Source organism: Centrocercus urophasianus, unplaced genomic scaffold (genome assembly GCF_019232065.1).
Source record: "Centrocercus urophasianus isolate 14NV4802_14NV808 unplaced genomic scaffold, USGS_Curo_1.0 seq_840, whole genome shotgun sequence".
Classification (NCBI taxonomy): Eukaryota; Metazoa; Chordata; class Aves; order Galliformes; family Phasianidae; genus Centrocercus; species Centrocercus urophasianus.
This window is the reverse complement of record NW_024885467.1, coordinates 25,786-40,285: the sequence shown is the minus strand read 5'-3', so window position 1 is coordinate 40,285 and position 14,500 is coordinate 25,786. Positions and strand designations below refer to the sequence as shown.

Here is a 14,500-nt window from a genome sequence, read left to right as displayed (position 1 = left end):
TGTATGGGAAGTGGTGGGGTGGGAGGCAAGGGGGGGTGTTTTTATGGGGGATGGGGATAAGGGGGGGGATGGAACAGGTGGGAGTCTGTGGGAATGGGGGTGTAGGGGTTCACGTGGAGTGGGGGGGTGATGGGGGAGTGTAGAGGACTGGAGTTCTCCTTTAGCGGGAATTTCTGGACGGGGGGAGGGGGGGAGTCCGGGAGTTGCGGTCACCCAGATCGGAAGCTATGGGGGGAGCCGAGGGCATGGAGGGGCTTCCCGGATCTAGGGGCTATGGAAGGGGCAGGGGCTGTGGGGGCTCCCCTGGTCTAAGGGCTCTGCGGGGCTCCCATGATCCCGGGGGCTGTGGGGGGCTCACCTGGCCCCCAAACAGGGGGTGGTGAGGCTACGGGGCCGCTTCGCTGGCCTGGGGGCTGTAGGGAATGCTGGGGCTACGGGGGCTCAGCCATCTGCAGTACTTTGGTGACGCCCATGGGATGGGAGCGGTGGGCTCTCCTGGGTGGGTTTGTAGGGGACAGGGGTGTGTGGGGCCGAGGCTGTGGGGCACAGAGGGGGGATGGGATAGGCTATCGGCCCTATGGGCGTGTGAGGATCGGGCACAGCAAGCCTGGCCGTATGGGGGATGGATTCCTACTGCGCTGCCTGGCTGGGAGGGAATTCCCCGCTTTTTGCTTGAGAGCCATTTTGTTGTCGGTGACCATCGGGAACATTCGGCAGCGTTGGGGTCTGGAGGTGCAGTGTAGGAATGCATCACATCACCCCGTATGATGGGTGCCCAGACCTCAGCGCTGATGGCAGCCGGGGCCAAAACTGCACTGCGCACCATTTGTGTTCCTGCGTGGATGGGTGGTGCCCGAAGTGTGACATACCTACAGCCTCACCTCGCCTGGCCCCACAGAAATGCACCCCCGAGGCTGGGGGAGCTGGATTGTGATTTGTGCCATCACAGAGGCACTCAGACCCCGGTGGGGTGCCCACCGTCCAACCCTAAAAGAGCATCAGCTTCTCGTCTGGTTCCTACCATGTGCAGCTTATAGGAATTCAGTGATTGAGGTGCTATTTTCCAGCATCTTAAAGCCTCGCTGATGCCAGCACCTGTGGAGGCATTCAGAACAGCCCCTTATTTGACTGTTTAACTCGGTGCTGCACATGGCTGTCGCCCGATGCTGCGCCGCTGCCCCTTGCATCATGCCTGGAGTTGGGCCACCAGCACACGAGGGTTGTGTGCAATGGCTCTGGATCTGCCAGAGCTCAAACTCCAACTGCGTAAAGCCCGGTGGGAAAACCCCTTTGGTGTGGCTGGAAATGGCTCAGGGCTTACTTACAGCCTCTCTTCCCAAAATGGAGAGCTGGCGTTGTGTTAATGCCATCAGGACGGTGTGAGGTTCCATGTGGGATCGGTGCTGCGATGGTCCAGTGCCTCCCTTGGGTAAAAAAGGCAGAAAAGAAGGAAAATGCACAGAGTTCTGCTTGGAGCAGATGAGGATATTGGATTCCTCTGCCTGGCGGTTCCTCCAGCGCGGTGCTGGGGACGTTTCCTGCGCACGTGGGTTCTGGCCCTGGGTGCTTTGCAGGGCTGCCATACGGGCTGGGAAGGCTGATAACTTTATCGTGCACAGTTCTGTTTTGTGACAGTGATGAAATCCCACACACGAGGGGCCCTTCTGAACGGCAGGCGGGGTTGTGTTGTTGGTGAGATCAACTTTGCAGGGTTTGAATGGGGAAGGGCTTTTTTTCCCCATGAGGACAGGCACTGCGCTCTCCGTCCGTGAAAACTCCCAGGTCTCGGTTTGGTGAAGCCCTAAAAACTGCAAAGGTGTTGGAAGGCAAAGGATTTGCGTCAGACAGAAAAAGGCTTTTTGTCCTTCATGAACACCCAAACGGCTCAGGCAGGCGTTTTGACCCGGACCTGAGTTGCTCTCATTTCTCTTCTTGCTCCCTGCCCCAATGCAGAGGAGGTGGGGAGGTGGAGAGCTCCAGGAATGCTTCCTCAGAGCAATGCTGATGGTGAGCGCGGGCCTCGGTCCTCCATTATGGAGGTGTCCCCTCCATGTCATTGTTTGCCTGTGCCCACACCCTTCCTTGCGGGAAGTGATGAAGAGGAAGGGGGGGGCCAATATTGCTCCTGCAGTGCCTTGGAGGTGCTGCTTCAGCGTTTCTGACTCAGGGAAGAAATATGTGCTCTACGAGGCGGGCTATGGGAAGGGCACAGCGCGGGTACGGAGCCTCTGCCACGTGTCCCTGCGCCCTGTCCTGGGGCCCCAGTGGTGTGGAAACGGTGGGAGCAGCTCAGCCTTCCTCCCCACCGCCTCTCTTGCTGCTCTGCATTATCCCTGCACGGCACCGTGCTGCTTTCTTCCGTTCTGTTGGTTCACGTGCTCAGAAACTGGGGAAGGAAAGCAGGCATAATCGGGTCCAGCAGCTGCGGGTTGTCCCAGTGCGATGCTTCTCCTTTGCACCAAGGGTTTGGGGTGTTTCTAACCCGTTTTTCCTGTGCTTTTAACAGAAGGTTCATTTGGGATCTGCTGCAGCAGTGAAGAAGCGGGCAGGCGAGTCAGATGTCCTGGAACCAGACCTCTACAGCAAGAAGTGTCCTATGGGTAAGGCAGCCACAAGCATCACTCCGTGCAACTCAGTGACAGCAGAATCAGCTCTTGCTGCAATGACATCTCCACGTCTTGGCAGCGCCGTGTCTCCAGTGTGCTGCATTAACTCGTACTTCTTTCCGTTTCACCCCTTCTTGCAGGCACTTATTTGGCAAATGACTCCTTCAAGTGCCTCCCATGTAAGAAAGATGAGTACCCCGAGTATCCTAACGACTTCCCCAAGTGCCTGGGCTGCCGGACGTGTAGGGAAGGTATGAGGTGGTGTGAGGGAGGGTTGCTATCAGAGCTTCTGCGTGAGGAGAGAGGACATCTGCAGCAGCCCTGAGGAGCAGCTCGTGCTGGGTGTGCTTGGGATGGAGGGAGCAGGCTGCATCCTGACCTGGTGTACTGGATACTTCCAGATCTGCATCTCCAAGTGGCACAGCATCCCTTGTGCAAAGCTGGGATGTGAGTCCTCCAGCAAGGACTGCGGGGGGTTGGGCGCATGGCGGTGCTTGCAGGCTGCTGCGGGAGCTTTAATACAATCATTGCTTTGGCATGTGGGCATGGCAAAACTCCACCCCGGGGAGCAAGCTGGGCTTCCCTGGGCTTGTGGGTTGTTGGCTGCATGGGGGAGCGGATGGGAGAGCCTGAGCAGAGCTGTGTTGCTTCTTGCCCACAGACCAGGTGGAGGTGAGTCCCTGCATCCCCACCAGGAACACGCAGTGCGCCTGCAAGAACGGCACCTTCTGCTTACCTGACCACCCCTGTGAGATGTGCCAGAAGTGCCAAACCCGGTGAGTTGGGAGCTGGGGAGCTCTTGGGCTGCTGGGGGGATCCCCGGGTGCTGAACCTGCCCCATATCCCCCATTCCAGGTGCCCCAAAGGACAAGTGAGGATAGCTCCATGCACGCAGCACAGCGACCTGCAGTGCGGTCCTCCCTTGGACATCTCCTTCAGCTTCTCCAGTGAGTTTGGGATGGGGAGAGGGATGGAGGATTGGGGGCTGCTGTTGTGGCAGCAGCTCCCCACACCCCCATGTTGTCTGCTTTAGCAGGCATCATTACCATCATCGTGGTGGTTGTGGTCCTGGTGTTCCTGCTGGTGTTCTCATGGTGCTGCTGCAGACACTACTGTGCAGGTGAGGGGGATCGCGGGCCGTAGACGTGGGGTCCTCACCCCACAGGGTGTGGGCAGGAAGGGGACGTCCTGTGGAGAGGAAGGGTGACAGCGCTGCTTTTTCTTCCAGGGGGTGGCAGAGGTCTGAGCAGGAAGCCCAGCGCCGTGGTGGTGAGTTGTGCTGGGCTTTGCTCTGCTTGCTGCCCGCATTGCTCGCAGCTCATGGGAATGCTGTGGTGAGGGGGGGGTGGTTCACCTGCAGCCCCCCCTGCCAGGATGGGGGGCTCCAGCCTGGCTGCTCTGCGTTTCTCTTCCAGCAGAACAGACTGTTGCAGAGGATGGGGATTCAGGACAACAACTGCAACGAGCAGATCTTCCTGAACCAGCAGCAGCAGCAGCAGCTGCTCACCGCAGCGCAGGGCTCAGAGGTTCCCCGTGGTGTGGAGATGGAGGTATGGCACTGCATGGCTGAGCTCTGCTGCTTTCCTCCACCTTGAGCTGATTAACTCAAGGCCTTCCAGAGCTGAACCAGGGTGTCTGCATGAAGACGGGGGAAGGTGGAGACGGGAATGGAGATGGAGATGGGCACGGAGATGTTCTGTGCCCATAATATTCATTCTACGCTCAGTAGTGAGCAAACCTCCCCCTGCCCAGCACCCATGAGCTATCAGGATCCCGGTGTTAGGAACCCATCACCCCCATTGAGGAGCATCCCAGGGCTGCGTGGCAATCTCCTGCCCCAGCAGTGCCCAGAGATGTTCCCTGACCCCACTGTTAGCAGGGTGGGGGGATGGTGCTCATGCCAGAGCTCTCTGGGTGCTGTAATACGCTTCTTTTTCAGGAGGTGGCACCAAGAACTTCAAATCCCAACGTGGAAACCCAGAAGAAGCTGGTGCCAGTGCCAGGAAAGGACCCTCTAACTGGTAAGTGTTGGGATGTGCTGGTGGGCAGGGATGGGCTGAGCCTGAGGGCTCTGAGAAAGCTCTTCCAGTCCAGATATCCGCATTCGCTGAGCTTCTCCCTTCTCATTCCAGTTTTGTCTTCCTCTTTCAACACCTTTGTCGAGTTTGTGCCCTTCCCTGAATGGAGGAGATTCGGCCGAGCCCTCGGTCTGCGGGAAAACAACCTTTATCAGGCAGAGCAGAACGACAGAGGCTCAGGGGAGCCCTTATATCAGATGCTCAACATGTGGTTCAACAAAGAAGGCAGCAAAGCCTCCGTGAATACACTGCTGGAGACCCTGTCCCAGATGAGCCTCAGCGGCGTGGCAGACCTAATTGCCTCCAAACTCGTTAGGAATGGATATTTCCAGTACGAAGTGAGCTGAGGAGCGCAGCCAGCCCTGCGCCTCCCCAGCTGGAGCTGAAGATGCGGATTCCTCTGAGAACCCTTATCTTGATCTTTGTGATAGTATTCTCATGGCTCCTTCCTCCCGGAGCCGTCGCACTGTTCAGCTGAGCCTGGAGGAGTCGATCCCAGCTGGGTTCTTCTCCGCCACACTCAGCGTTGGTGCTGCCTTATGGAAGCCACGCGAGTGCCTTGATTTCATTTGGCCGACGCAACGAGCCAAAAGGTCTTCCAAGCTGCCTTTGAGATCATCTCATTCACCAGCACTGATTTGATACAGACCTCGGTGCAGAACTGCATCTTTGCTTGGTGCGGGCGCTCACTGATTCTAACTGGATCGATGTTTTTAATTTTTTAATTTTTTTAGTGATACTTCTGCTTGTAGAACATCTCCGAGCCGACCGTCACGATTCGTACTGCATGCGTGGTGGGCGAGCATCCCTGGGGCTCTTGGGTTACCCCTACGATCTATTTAGAGTTGCATCTGTAGCTAGTTCTGCTTGCCCTTAGCAGTAGACACAAGACTGTAGCAGTGGGGTTGGAACTGGATGATCCTCAAGGCCCCTTCCAACCCAAGTCCACGATTCTATGACTGCAGGCGACGCGGGCGCCATTCGTCGGCACTGAGGCGGCTGAAATAAGGGCAGCTCGGCTCATTCCCGTTGCCAGGGCCGTGGGGGCCCCCAGCTGGCTGGGTTGCTCCTCCACCTGCGGGGACGACGCACAGCTCAGGGATGAGGTGCTGCAGGGCGATGGAGCTGCAGCCCAACCTGGAGCTCCCCCTGCGCGGGCGCAGGTTTGTGGGCAGCCCCCGCTGCGCCCCTTTCCGTCCTCTCCAGCCCTGTGCCAAATACCAGCAGAACTTTTGTATTTATGTATTTATTAATTGCAAACGTGTACATACGTTAACTTATAATATAAAAATAGCTGGTTGTTTTTGGTTTTTTTTTTACTATGCGTGACGGTGTGTTTTTATACAGAGCTCTGGCCCAGCCAGTTAGTTTTATCCAGGATTTTTTTTTACACCTGTCTTTATGAAGGAAGAATAAACTTAAAAACAACAATCCTGATTCCTCATCCCTTTTTCCCCTTTGCTTTGCCGTTACGTTTTAGCTTCGCATGCCCTGGACATTGCAGAGCTCTGCATCCCCACCAGCAATGCTGCTGCAGGTCCTCAGCAGCAAACTGCTGCTGCTTTTGCCACGGGTCCCATGCTCTTTAGCTGCCTGTAGAAGCAGGAGGCTGCAAGCTCGGTCCCTGGTGCAAACAGGCTGTGTGCTGCTGGAGCTGCAATGCAAATCCATGCGGTGCTTGCAAAAACCCCAGAGCTGCCCCCAGCCATCCTGCTGGATCACATGCAGGGCATTTCTCATTGCAAGCACCCAAAGCAGGAGCTGCCAGCACAGGGAGGGGGACAACAGCCTGGCACTGTGCTCTGCATGCAAACCCAGCAGGGGCAGCTCCTGCAGGACATGCACGGTGGGGATGCTTTCCAAAGGGAACAAAACCTCATCCTACCTGCTGCAAAGCATTGCACCCGCTGCATCTGCTCCTGTGCTCCCTCATCCACGGCTGAGCATCCAAAAAGAGCGGTGACACAGAGCATCACCCAGGAGCATCGCTGCCACGGGATCTGGGTTGTTAAGGGCTGCATCCTTGCGGTGCTTCTCCGCTCCTCCCAAACACACAGGGACTACGCTGGGCTTTTCAAATAGCATTTATTACAACGGAGCCTTTCAGGCTCGGCTCCCAGGCTGGGAGCGTGGGGTTGGGTGTTGGGGGTGGGGGTTGGTGGTTTCTTTTGGCTTTTTTGGTGGTCTTATATATGTATACATACATATATATATATATTTATATATGTATGTATATATATGTAATTTTTTTTTTTTTTTTTTTGCTTCAAATTTCTTTTTGGTGAAACGTGTGCACCCTGGGCTCTTGCACTGCTGAGGCCCAAACTTTCCACGGGGAGAGGTGGAGGAGAGGGGCTCTTTTTCCCAGCAGTTGCCCAAACTGGGACAGCCCTCCATGGAAGCGGATGGAGCTGCGGTGCGTGGCTCCTGCAGCCAAGTAGGATCCTCTCCTTGGTCCTCTGGGGACCGGGCTCCCTCCTCACCCTACTGCAAGTCCAAGGGGCAGCAGGATGGCATCCCACAAAACCCAACCCTACCCTGCAGCTCCTGGTTACAACTGAAAGGTGGAAGCAGGACGCTTCTCTTCTTCTTCCTCATGCGGTTGATGTTGGAAAGAAAGAATGAATGAAAACAAAACCAGACAGCCCTCGCGCTCCTGTCACCTCTTCTCCTGCTGCTTTGTGCCAGTCCCGGCGCTGGCACGTGGACAGCAGAGCCCTCGCTGTGGGGATGCACTCCCTCCATCTCCTGGGGGCACCCATTGGTGGCACCCAACGGGCGCCGGGCGGCCTTCCTCCTCCTCATCTCCTGGAGCCGCAGCAAGGATCAAACCACAGCCGAGGAGGAGGAGGAGGAGGAAGAGGAGGAGGCTGTGGCCGCCGACGATGAAGGAGAGGAGGAAGGGGAGTTCCAGAAGAGCCACCGCCTCTTGGGCTGCCGTTTGAGGTGGAGGTAGTCTTCCTTCTCCCGCTCCTTCTTGGCCCGCTGGTAGTGGTCCTCCTCCTTCAGGTACCACACCGGCGGCCAGCGGTGCTTCTCGAAGTACTCCTGGTTCTCTGCGGGGACATCGGGGGTGAGCACAGTGCTGGGTGTCCCCAGCGTCCCCACCGCCCCACACCGACCGCGCTCACCTCCCGACATGGCCTTCATGTCGCGGGGAAACTTGCGGCAGACGTTGTTGTAGTTGGTGCAGATGTGGTGGAGGCACCAGTCGGCGAGCTGGTAGGCGCAGTGGAACTGCGGGAGATGGAGCACGCGTCAGAGCCACCGTGGGGACCTCATCCATCCCAAGGTCCCCAATCCCCGCGGGCATCAAGGACCCGATCCTGCCGTCCTCTCCGCAGCGGCGGTGTCACCCCCACCTCGTTCATCCCATCCCACCTACCTGTGCCAGCTCCAGGAACACCAGCACGTCCCCATCGATGTCCACCATCATCTGCGCAGCTTCCATCAGCCCGGTGACGGTGTACTGCTCTGTGGGACACGCAGGGGCTTAGGGGGGGCAGTTGGGATGGGGTGATTAGAGAGCTGCCACCAAGTTTTGGGGGCACCAACTCACCGGTAAGAGCCACCAAGTGGGGCAGGCAGAGGCGGTTGGCCAAGATGATGAGCTTCATGTCATCGAGGTCAGGGCTGGAGCTGAACTGCCCCGTGTAAAGATACTCCAGCACGGCCCGCATGCAGCTCTTGCTGGTGTAAGGAAGTGCCACCTGCAAGAATCACACCCATGGTGGCGACGGGTCAACAGCTGGACCTGATCTTGGAGGCTTTTTCCAAGCTTTATGACTCTATGATTCTATGGGCACGGTGGGGATGCGTTGATAGTTGGACTTGATGATCACGGAGGTCTTTTCCAACCTAAATGCTTCTATGATTCCAACGGTCACCCCATGGCTGTCCCACACCCTCCCCGAGCGCATCCTCACCTCATTAGTGGAGCTCTCCACGAAGGGACCGCCGAACATCGCGGCCATCCAGTCGCAGCTGGAGATGAGCAGGGGCTTGTGGGCACTGATAGCACCGTCATCCAGCACGAAGGTGACATCTGCAAATGAGCAGAGGGACGGCCCTGTCACACAGGGCTCAGCCATCCCCACCACAGGACACCAAAGGCAAGGAGACAGAAGGACAAACGCACGGCCCTGTACTCTGCCCTAAGGATGTGTTTGTTTTCCAGCATCCTCCAAGGAACTCAGGGAAGGGCTACGTCACCCACGGCACCGTGCACAGCCCTGCCCGAGGGCATTCCCAAGGTGAACAGTGTTGGAAAGCAAAGGGCAAAACTCGGGGAGAAAAGCCTCACCCACACACTGCAGAGCATGTCCCCATCCTCCTCCCTGCTCCTCACAAGGACGAGCAACCCCTGTTCTGCTCTACCCTGGGTTGTTCCAGGGCTCCCACAGCCCCCCTTGGTCTGTCCACGTGAACCAACTCAATTAGAGGGAGAACGTGGTGTTGCATGGCCTGGGATGGAGCTTGGAGGTGAAAAACCCAGAAACGCAACGCCTGTAAGTGAGCACCACCAAAATCCCAAGGAAGGCAGAGCACACGGCGTCTCAGAGCGTTGGTACGGGCAAGAGAGAAGGGGACGGGGTCGTACCCGAGAAAGTCCCCTTGGCCAGGCATTCCTTCACCCGGTTCGTCCTCCGGACGTGGAAGGCTTTGGTGATCTCCTGGTTCATGAACGCCTCGTTGTTGAGGATGTTGGCCACCATCATGCGGAGGTCGAACACCTCCAGCAGCTCCGCGATGTGAGCGATGTGCATGAGGTCCCGCTCCTTCTCATCCAGCTCCCCGGTGTACAAATACTTCAGCACGGCCCGGAAAGGGCCCGGTTGGATGGAAGCATCCATCTTCACCACCACCATCAGCTTGGATTTGTAGGTCAACGGGTCTTCGGCCATCTCCTCCTGGATGCTGATGAAGGCCCGGCTCCAAGAGGAGAGGTCCCGTCCCCGTCGCAGCCCGCGTTCCCCGTTCTCGTAGCGGTTCCCCCGTAGGATCCCATCACTGGTGGAGGCTCTAAGGCACGGTTTTCGCTGGCCGGAGCCGCCCTCCTCGGTGCTTTCACAGATATCAAAGCTCGCAGCTCGGAGGAGGAAATCCCGTCCGTGATGCCTCTCCTCTTGGTGCAGCATCCTCTCGGCCGCTGCGGTGACGGCAACCCCAAAACCATGCCCTGCACTGCTCTGCTGGTCCTCCTCGCTCAGGTCCATGAGGAACAGGTCGTAAAACTTGGAGGAGGAGGTGGAGAGGTAGATCTTGTGAGCGTAGATTTTGATCTTCTCTTGCAGCACCAGGATGACGTCCGCGCACAGGGGGTCCTCCAAGAGGTGGGCCGGGTGCTCCTCGTTGTTGGACGGGGGATCCGGCACCACGATGATGGGCGGAGGGGGCCTGGGGGGCAGGAAGGGGGCTTGGAGGAGGGGCCGCTGCACGTTGCGTAGATGGGACTTCCAGAACTGCAGGTGACGGCGGGAGATGAGGGCGGCACGGATGGCGTTGTCGAAGACGTCCTTGATGCCAAACTGAGCCACCACGCTCGTCTCGTAATAGGGGATCCCCAGTTCTTTGGCCACCTCCCTTCCCTTCTCCGGGGGAAGGATCTCGTTGGGTTTGATTGGCCTGGAGAAGAGGAAATCATGAAGGTGATGAAGAAACCTCGTATAATAAAGAAGATAACGTCCCATCCCTGGAGACACCCGAGGTCAGGCTGGATGGGGCTCTGAGCACCTGACCCAGCTGCAGGTTTCCCCGTTCATTGGAGTTGGACCAGACGGCCCCTTCCAGCTCTATGATTCTACGGCCTCTCTGCATGCATGGCAAGGAGAAAGGATTCGGGGGCACGGACGTCTCCCACCTGGCCAAGGGACGCCGTGCCCGGTTGACGGCCTCCAGGTCGGCGTAGCGCAGGTCCAGCTGGCAGCCCACCAGGATGACGGGCGCGCGGGGACAGAAGTGTTTGATCTCCGGGTACCACATGGTCTTCACATGGTGCAGGGAGTTGGGGTTGGCGATGGAGAAGCACAAAACCACGACGTCGGATCTGAGAGGGGGAAAAAAGGGTCAAGATCCACCCAGGTGATGGAACCTCCCACCTCAGCACCGGGTTCTCCTCTCCCCTACCTGCCATACGCAAAGCGCCGGTCTTTGTGGTGGTCTCCAAAGGTGTCCCAGAGCCGCAGGGACACGCTGACATCATCTACCACATCCCGCGAGCGCTCCAGCACCTGTGGCAACAAAAACACTGTGAATCCTGGAGCTCTGCATGAAGAAAGTCCCCAAATCCCCCCAATGGGGCAGTCCCACCGAGGGGACGACGTGAGTCTTCCCCGAGGAATTTACCCTCCAACTCCATCCCGATCCCCAAGGGGTTGGTCCCTCACCTCCTTACCGTCCGAGCAAAGGGACCATTGCCCCCAAGATGACCATTCCACCAAGGGGCCACTGCCACCAAGGGTCAGAGGAATGAATCCCATGGGGAAGCCCCATCCCCATAGGGTTGGTCCCAGACCTCCTGACCATCCCACCAAGGGGACCACCGCCCCCAAACTCGTGACAAAGGAGTAAACCCCACAGGGAAGCCCCAGCTCCATCCCCATCCCCATGGGGCCGGTCCCTCACCTCTTTACCATCCCAGCAAAGGGACCATTGCCACCAAGGGGACCACTGCCACTGAACTCAGGACACAGAGGAGGGAACCCCACGGGGAAGCCCCAGCTCCGTCCCCACCCCACGGGGTCGCTCCCTCACCTCCTGGCACACACGGTACTGGTCGATGGCCCACACCGTGGGCACGTGGGTGGCGAGGAGCTGGTACTGGGTGAGCGTGGCGTTGCAGGCGCGGGCGCAGATGAGCCGGGTCTTGCCCACCGCGTTGTCCCCGACCACGACGCACTTGATAGTTTCTACGTTTGGCCTCTCATAATCCATGTCAGAATCCATTAATTGGGACCTGGGGGGGAAGAAGCGACGAGAGGATGCTCACAGCCACCAGCAAGCACGGCTGCCTCCTTCCTCCCTGCACGCATCCCAGCCCGTCCCCTTTAAAATTTAATATCCTCGTGGCTGCGTGCGTTGCTGTGCCGCGTCAGACACATGCCCTCCCTCCCTCCCTCTCCCTCTCTCATGCTTGTTCATGTGAGATGAGGCTTTTATTTATTTTTTTATTTTTATTTCCCCTTTCTCCCTTCCCAGCATTTGCAAGCGAAGCTTCCAGATGGGAGCACGCACAGCAGCACCGCCAACCCCTATCGCTTCCATGCACAGTGAGCACAGGGCTCTGCGCCCCCAGCACCGACCTCCCCCCAATTTCCCACCCTGTTTGCTCCTGCTTCTGACCCACAGCAGCAAAGATGCTCATTGCATTTCCTCCCAGCACCAGGTGCAACATGAAACCTCCCCCGAGGAGCACGGAGCTGTGAGCCCAATGCAAAGCGCGCGCATCCTGCAGGCCCATGTGCACAGCAGCAGCACCGTTCAGAGCTCAAATCTGCAAGAATTAACTCCTTGCAGCAGGGAACGGATGTGGGGCATTGCAACAGGGCCGAGGGGCGCTCCATGCACTGCAGTGGGGATGGGGAGCACTGGGCCTGAGGGTGGGGGGCATTGCAATAGGGGAAGGAACGTTGGGAATGGGGGTGGGACAACGCAGTAGGGCCAGGCAGTGCTTTAAGCATCCGGAGGAGCATTGCAATAAGGCTAAGGATATTGGGAGCACTGGGGCTGGGGGCGTTGCAACAGGGCCAAGGAGTGCTCCGTGCATCCTAATGGGCATTGCAATAGGGCTGGGGATGCCTGGAGCACACGGGCTGGGATGAAGGAGATGCCCACGGAGGAAACTGATGGATGAGGAGGAGAAACAAAAAAATAATAAAAAGATCCCAGTTTCTTCGAACTTTGCAAAGCAGCACATCTCTTCCCCCCTTGTCACCCCCTCCTGAGATGCTATAATAAACCACCAGCACAAAACCTTGGAGCAAAAATACCCCGTAACGATGGCAACCGGCGCTGCACGCGGGGAGCTCCGAATGGAGGCAAGGACTTTGCAATGTGAGCAGCTCCCTCCTGCACACACCTGGCCGTGCAGGGATGCAGCACGAACCCAAAGCATCACAGCCGGGTGGCTCTGGGCCGACCTCAAAGCAAAACTTCCCCATTTGCCACCATCAGCCCCATTCCTTCCTGCTTTTAGGGAGCTGAGATGCTTCTTGGGGGCATGGCAAAAAGGGGGCAGGACGCAGGGCATGCTGCTTGCTGCCCCAGTAGCTCCTGGAGATTGGTTCCCATTTTGTTCCCTTGGAGCAGAGCTTTGCTCTATGGGGTCAGGAGGTCCCCAGAGGGGGTGTCAGGACTCACAGAGCTTTGCAGCAGTTATTTATAGGGTTCCCAAATTCAGCCATCAGCACACGCAGCTGCCCCCTGCAAACTCCTTCCCCAATGCTCCATCTGCCCCATATCCAAACCGTGGGCCCCCAATACACCCCCTCCTAAAAAACAAAACACCCCAAACTGCTTTTTCCATGCTGCCGAACCTGCGGTTGCCACGGCAACTGCACCATCACCCCCGGGAGCCGTTGCCTAGCAACAAAAAAAATCCTCCATCCCACCCAGCGAGGGGAGGAGAGCCCCTAAAACAGAGTGGGGGCATTGCAAGAGGGCTGGGGGCGCCCAGAGCATCGGGACGGGGGGCACTGAACAGGGCTGGGGATGCTCAAAGCATTAGGATTGGGGCATTACAATAGGGCTGGGATGCTTGGAGCAGTAGGACTGGGGCACTGCAATAGGGCCAGGGGTGCTCAGAGCACGCAGATTAGCGGGTATGGGGCGTTGCAAAAGGGGAAGGGTTGTTGGGAACGGGTGTAATAGGCACTGCAATAGGGCCAGGACATCCGGATAAGCACTGCAAGAGGGCCGGGGAGCAGCAGGCCCGGGGCGCTGCAATGAGGCCAGGGCTGCTCAGAGCAACCAGGCTGGGGATGCAAGAAATTGCAAAGGGGGAACGGGTGCAGGGCATTGCAATAGGGACAGGGCGTGCTCCGAGCGTCCGGATGGGCACCGCAAAAGGGCCGGGAAGCAGCGGGCCCGGGGCGCTGTTATGGGGCCGGGAGTGCGCGGAGGACTCAGCCCGGGAGCACCGCAATAGGGCCAAAAGTGCAGGGAGCACCGGGGCCGATCGCAAAGGGGACGGGGACGGGGGGGGGAGGGGGACCGGAACAGCCGGACCGGGGGCACCGCAATAGGGCCGGGCCACGGCTGTGCCCCCCCCTCTCCTTCCCCCCGAGCGGAAGGATGCGCGGAGGCGGACGGGGAGGTCCGTACTTACACCAACACAGACGAAGCGGCGGCTCCCAGGGGCCGGGGCCGGGCGCAGCCCCCCTGACATGATCACGGCGTAATTTGCGCGGATCGGAGCTGCGCGGCCCCGCGCTGAGCTGCGCGTTTTAAGGCCCATGGCGGCGCCGAGGCCGCTCCGAGCTCCGCATCCGCGGTGCGCAGCGCTGCGCGGAGCCCTTTGCGCCGAGCGGCGGCGTTGCGCGGAGCGCTGCGCGGAGCCGCGCGCTGCAGTCGGGGCCGCTCCGCCTCTCATTCACAAAAAACAAGCGGCCCCGCGAAGCCCCGCCCCCCCGCTCCCCCCGCGACCGCCCATTGGCTGAGAGCGAGCCCCGAGGGGGGGGCGACCGGAGGTTTCTGGGGGTGGGGTCCCATCCTGACCCTCACCCCCTCCCCGCAGAGCCGTGTGCCCCCGTGACCCCCATAGGATGCCCACCTGCACCCACCTGCATAGGATGCTACCCCTGCACAGATCCCCCCCCC

At 58.7% G+C, this 14,500-nt stretch overlaps 2 protein-coding genes across 6 annotated transcripts in view; one reads left to right on the top strand and one right to left on the bottom strand.

Moving 5' to 3' along the window:
- Nucleotides 1–562: 562 nt before the first annotated feature.
- Nucleotides 563–6,115, top strand: LOC122171176 (tumor necrosis factor receptor superfamily member 10B-like). 3 transcript variants are annotated; one of them, XM_042838580.1, is made up of 9 exons: nucleotides 563–2,600; nucleotides 2,747–2,857; nucleotides 3,268–3,382; nucleotides 3,462–3,553; nucleotides 3,640–3,726; nucleotides 3,835–3,875; nucleotides 4,022–4,156; nucleotides 4,546–4,627; nucleotides 4,739–6,115. In XM_042838580.1, the coding sequence occupies exons 1-9, from the start codon at nucleotides 2,597–2,599 to the stop codon at nucleotides 5,029–5,031; spliced, it is 960 nt and encodes a 319-aa protein (XP_042694514.1). In that variant the 5' UTR covers nucleotides 563–2,596; the 3' UTR covers nucleotides 5,032–6,115. The 3 variants fall into 3 exon arrangements, with proteins under 3 accessions (XP_042694514.1, XP_042694516.1, XP_042694515.1); XM_042838582.1 differs by having other exon boundaries at nucleotides 564–2,600; nucleotides 3,643–3,726; XM_042838581.1 differs by having other exon boundaries at nucleotides 564–2,600; nucleotides 4,025–4,156.
- The window catches only part of RHOBTB2 (Rho related BTB domain containing 2), a 10,947-nt gene continuing 2,405 nt past the window's right edge, over nucleotides 5,959–14,500 (bottom strand). Inside the window, exons 3-12 of one of the 3 annotated variants that reach the window (XR_006171926.1) lie at nucleotides 11,438–11,639; nucleotides 10,811–10,914; nucleotides 10,545–10,730; nucleotides 9,285–10,309; nucleotides 8,611–8,729; nucleotides 8,244–8,394; nucleotides 8,070–8,158; nucleotides 7,816–7,921; nucleotides 6,570–7,740; nucleotides 5,959–6,338 (exon numbers count right to left, since the gene is read on the bottom strand). Coding sequence is in view for 2 of the 3 variants with exons in the window: in XM_042838578.1 (XP_042694512.1) it covers nucleotides 7,511–7,740; nucleotides 7,816–7,921; nucleotides 8,070–8,158; nucleotides 8,244–8,394; nucleotides 8,611–8,729; nucleotides 9,285–10,309; nucleotides 10,545–10,730; nucleotides 10,811–10,914; nucleotides 11,438–11,639 (2,212 nt within the window). In the remaining variant the exon portion in view is untranslated. Of the gene's footprint in view, nucleotides 7,741–7,815; nucleotides 7,922–8,069; nucleotides 8,159–8,243; nucleotides 8,395–8,610; nucleotides 8,730–9,284; nucleotides 10,310–10,544; nucleotides 10,731–10,810; nucleotides 10,915–11,437; nucleotides 11,640–14,009; nucleotides 14,091–14,500 lie in introns of those variants that run through there. The other 2 variants (XM_042838579.1, XM_042838578.1) reach the window with 2 other exon arrangements.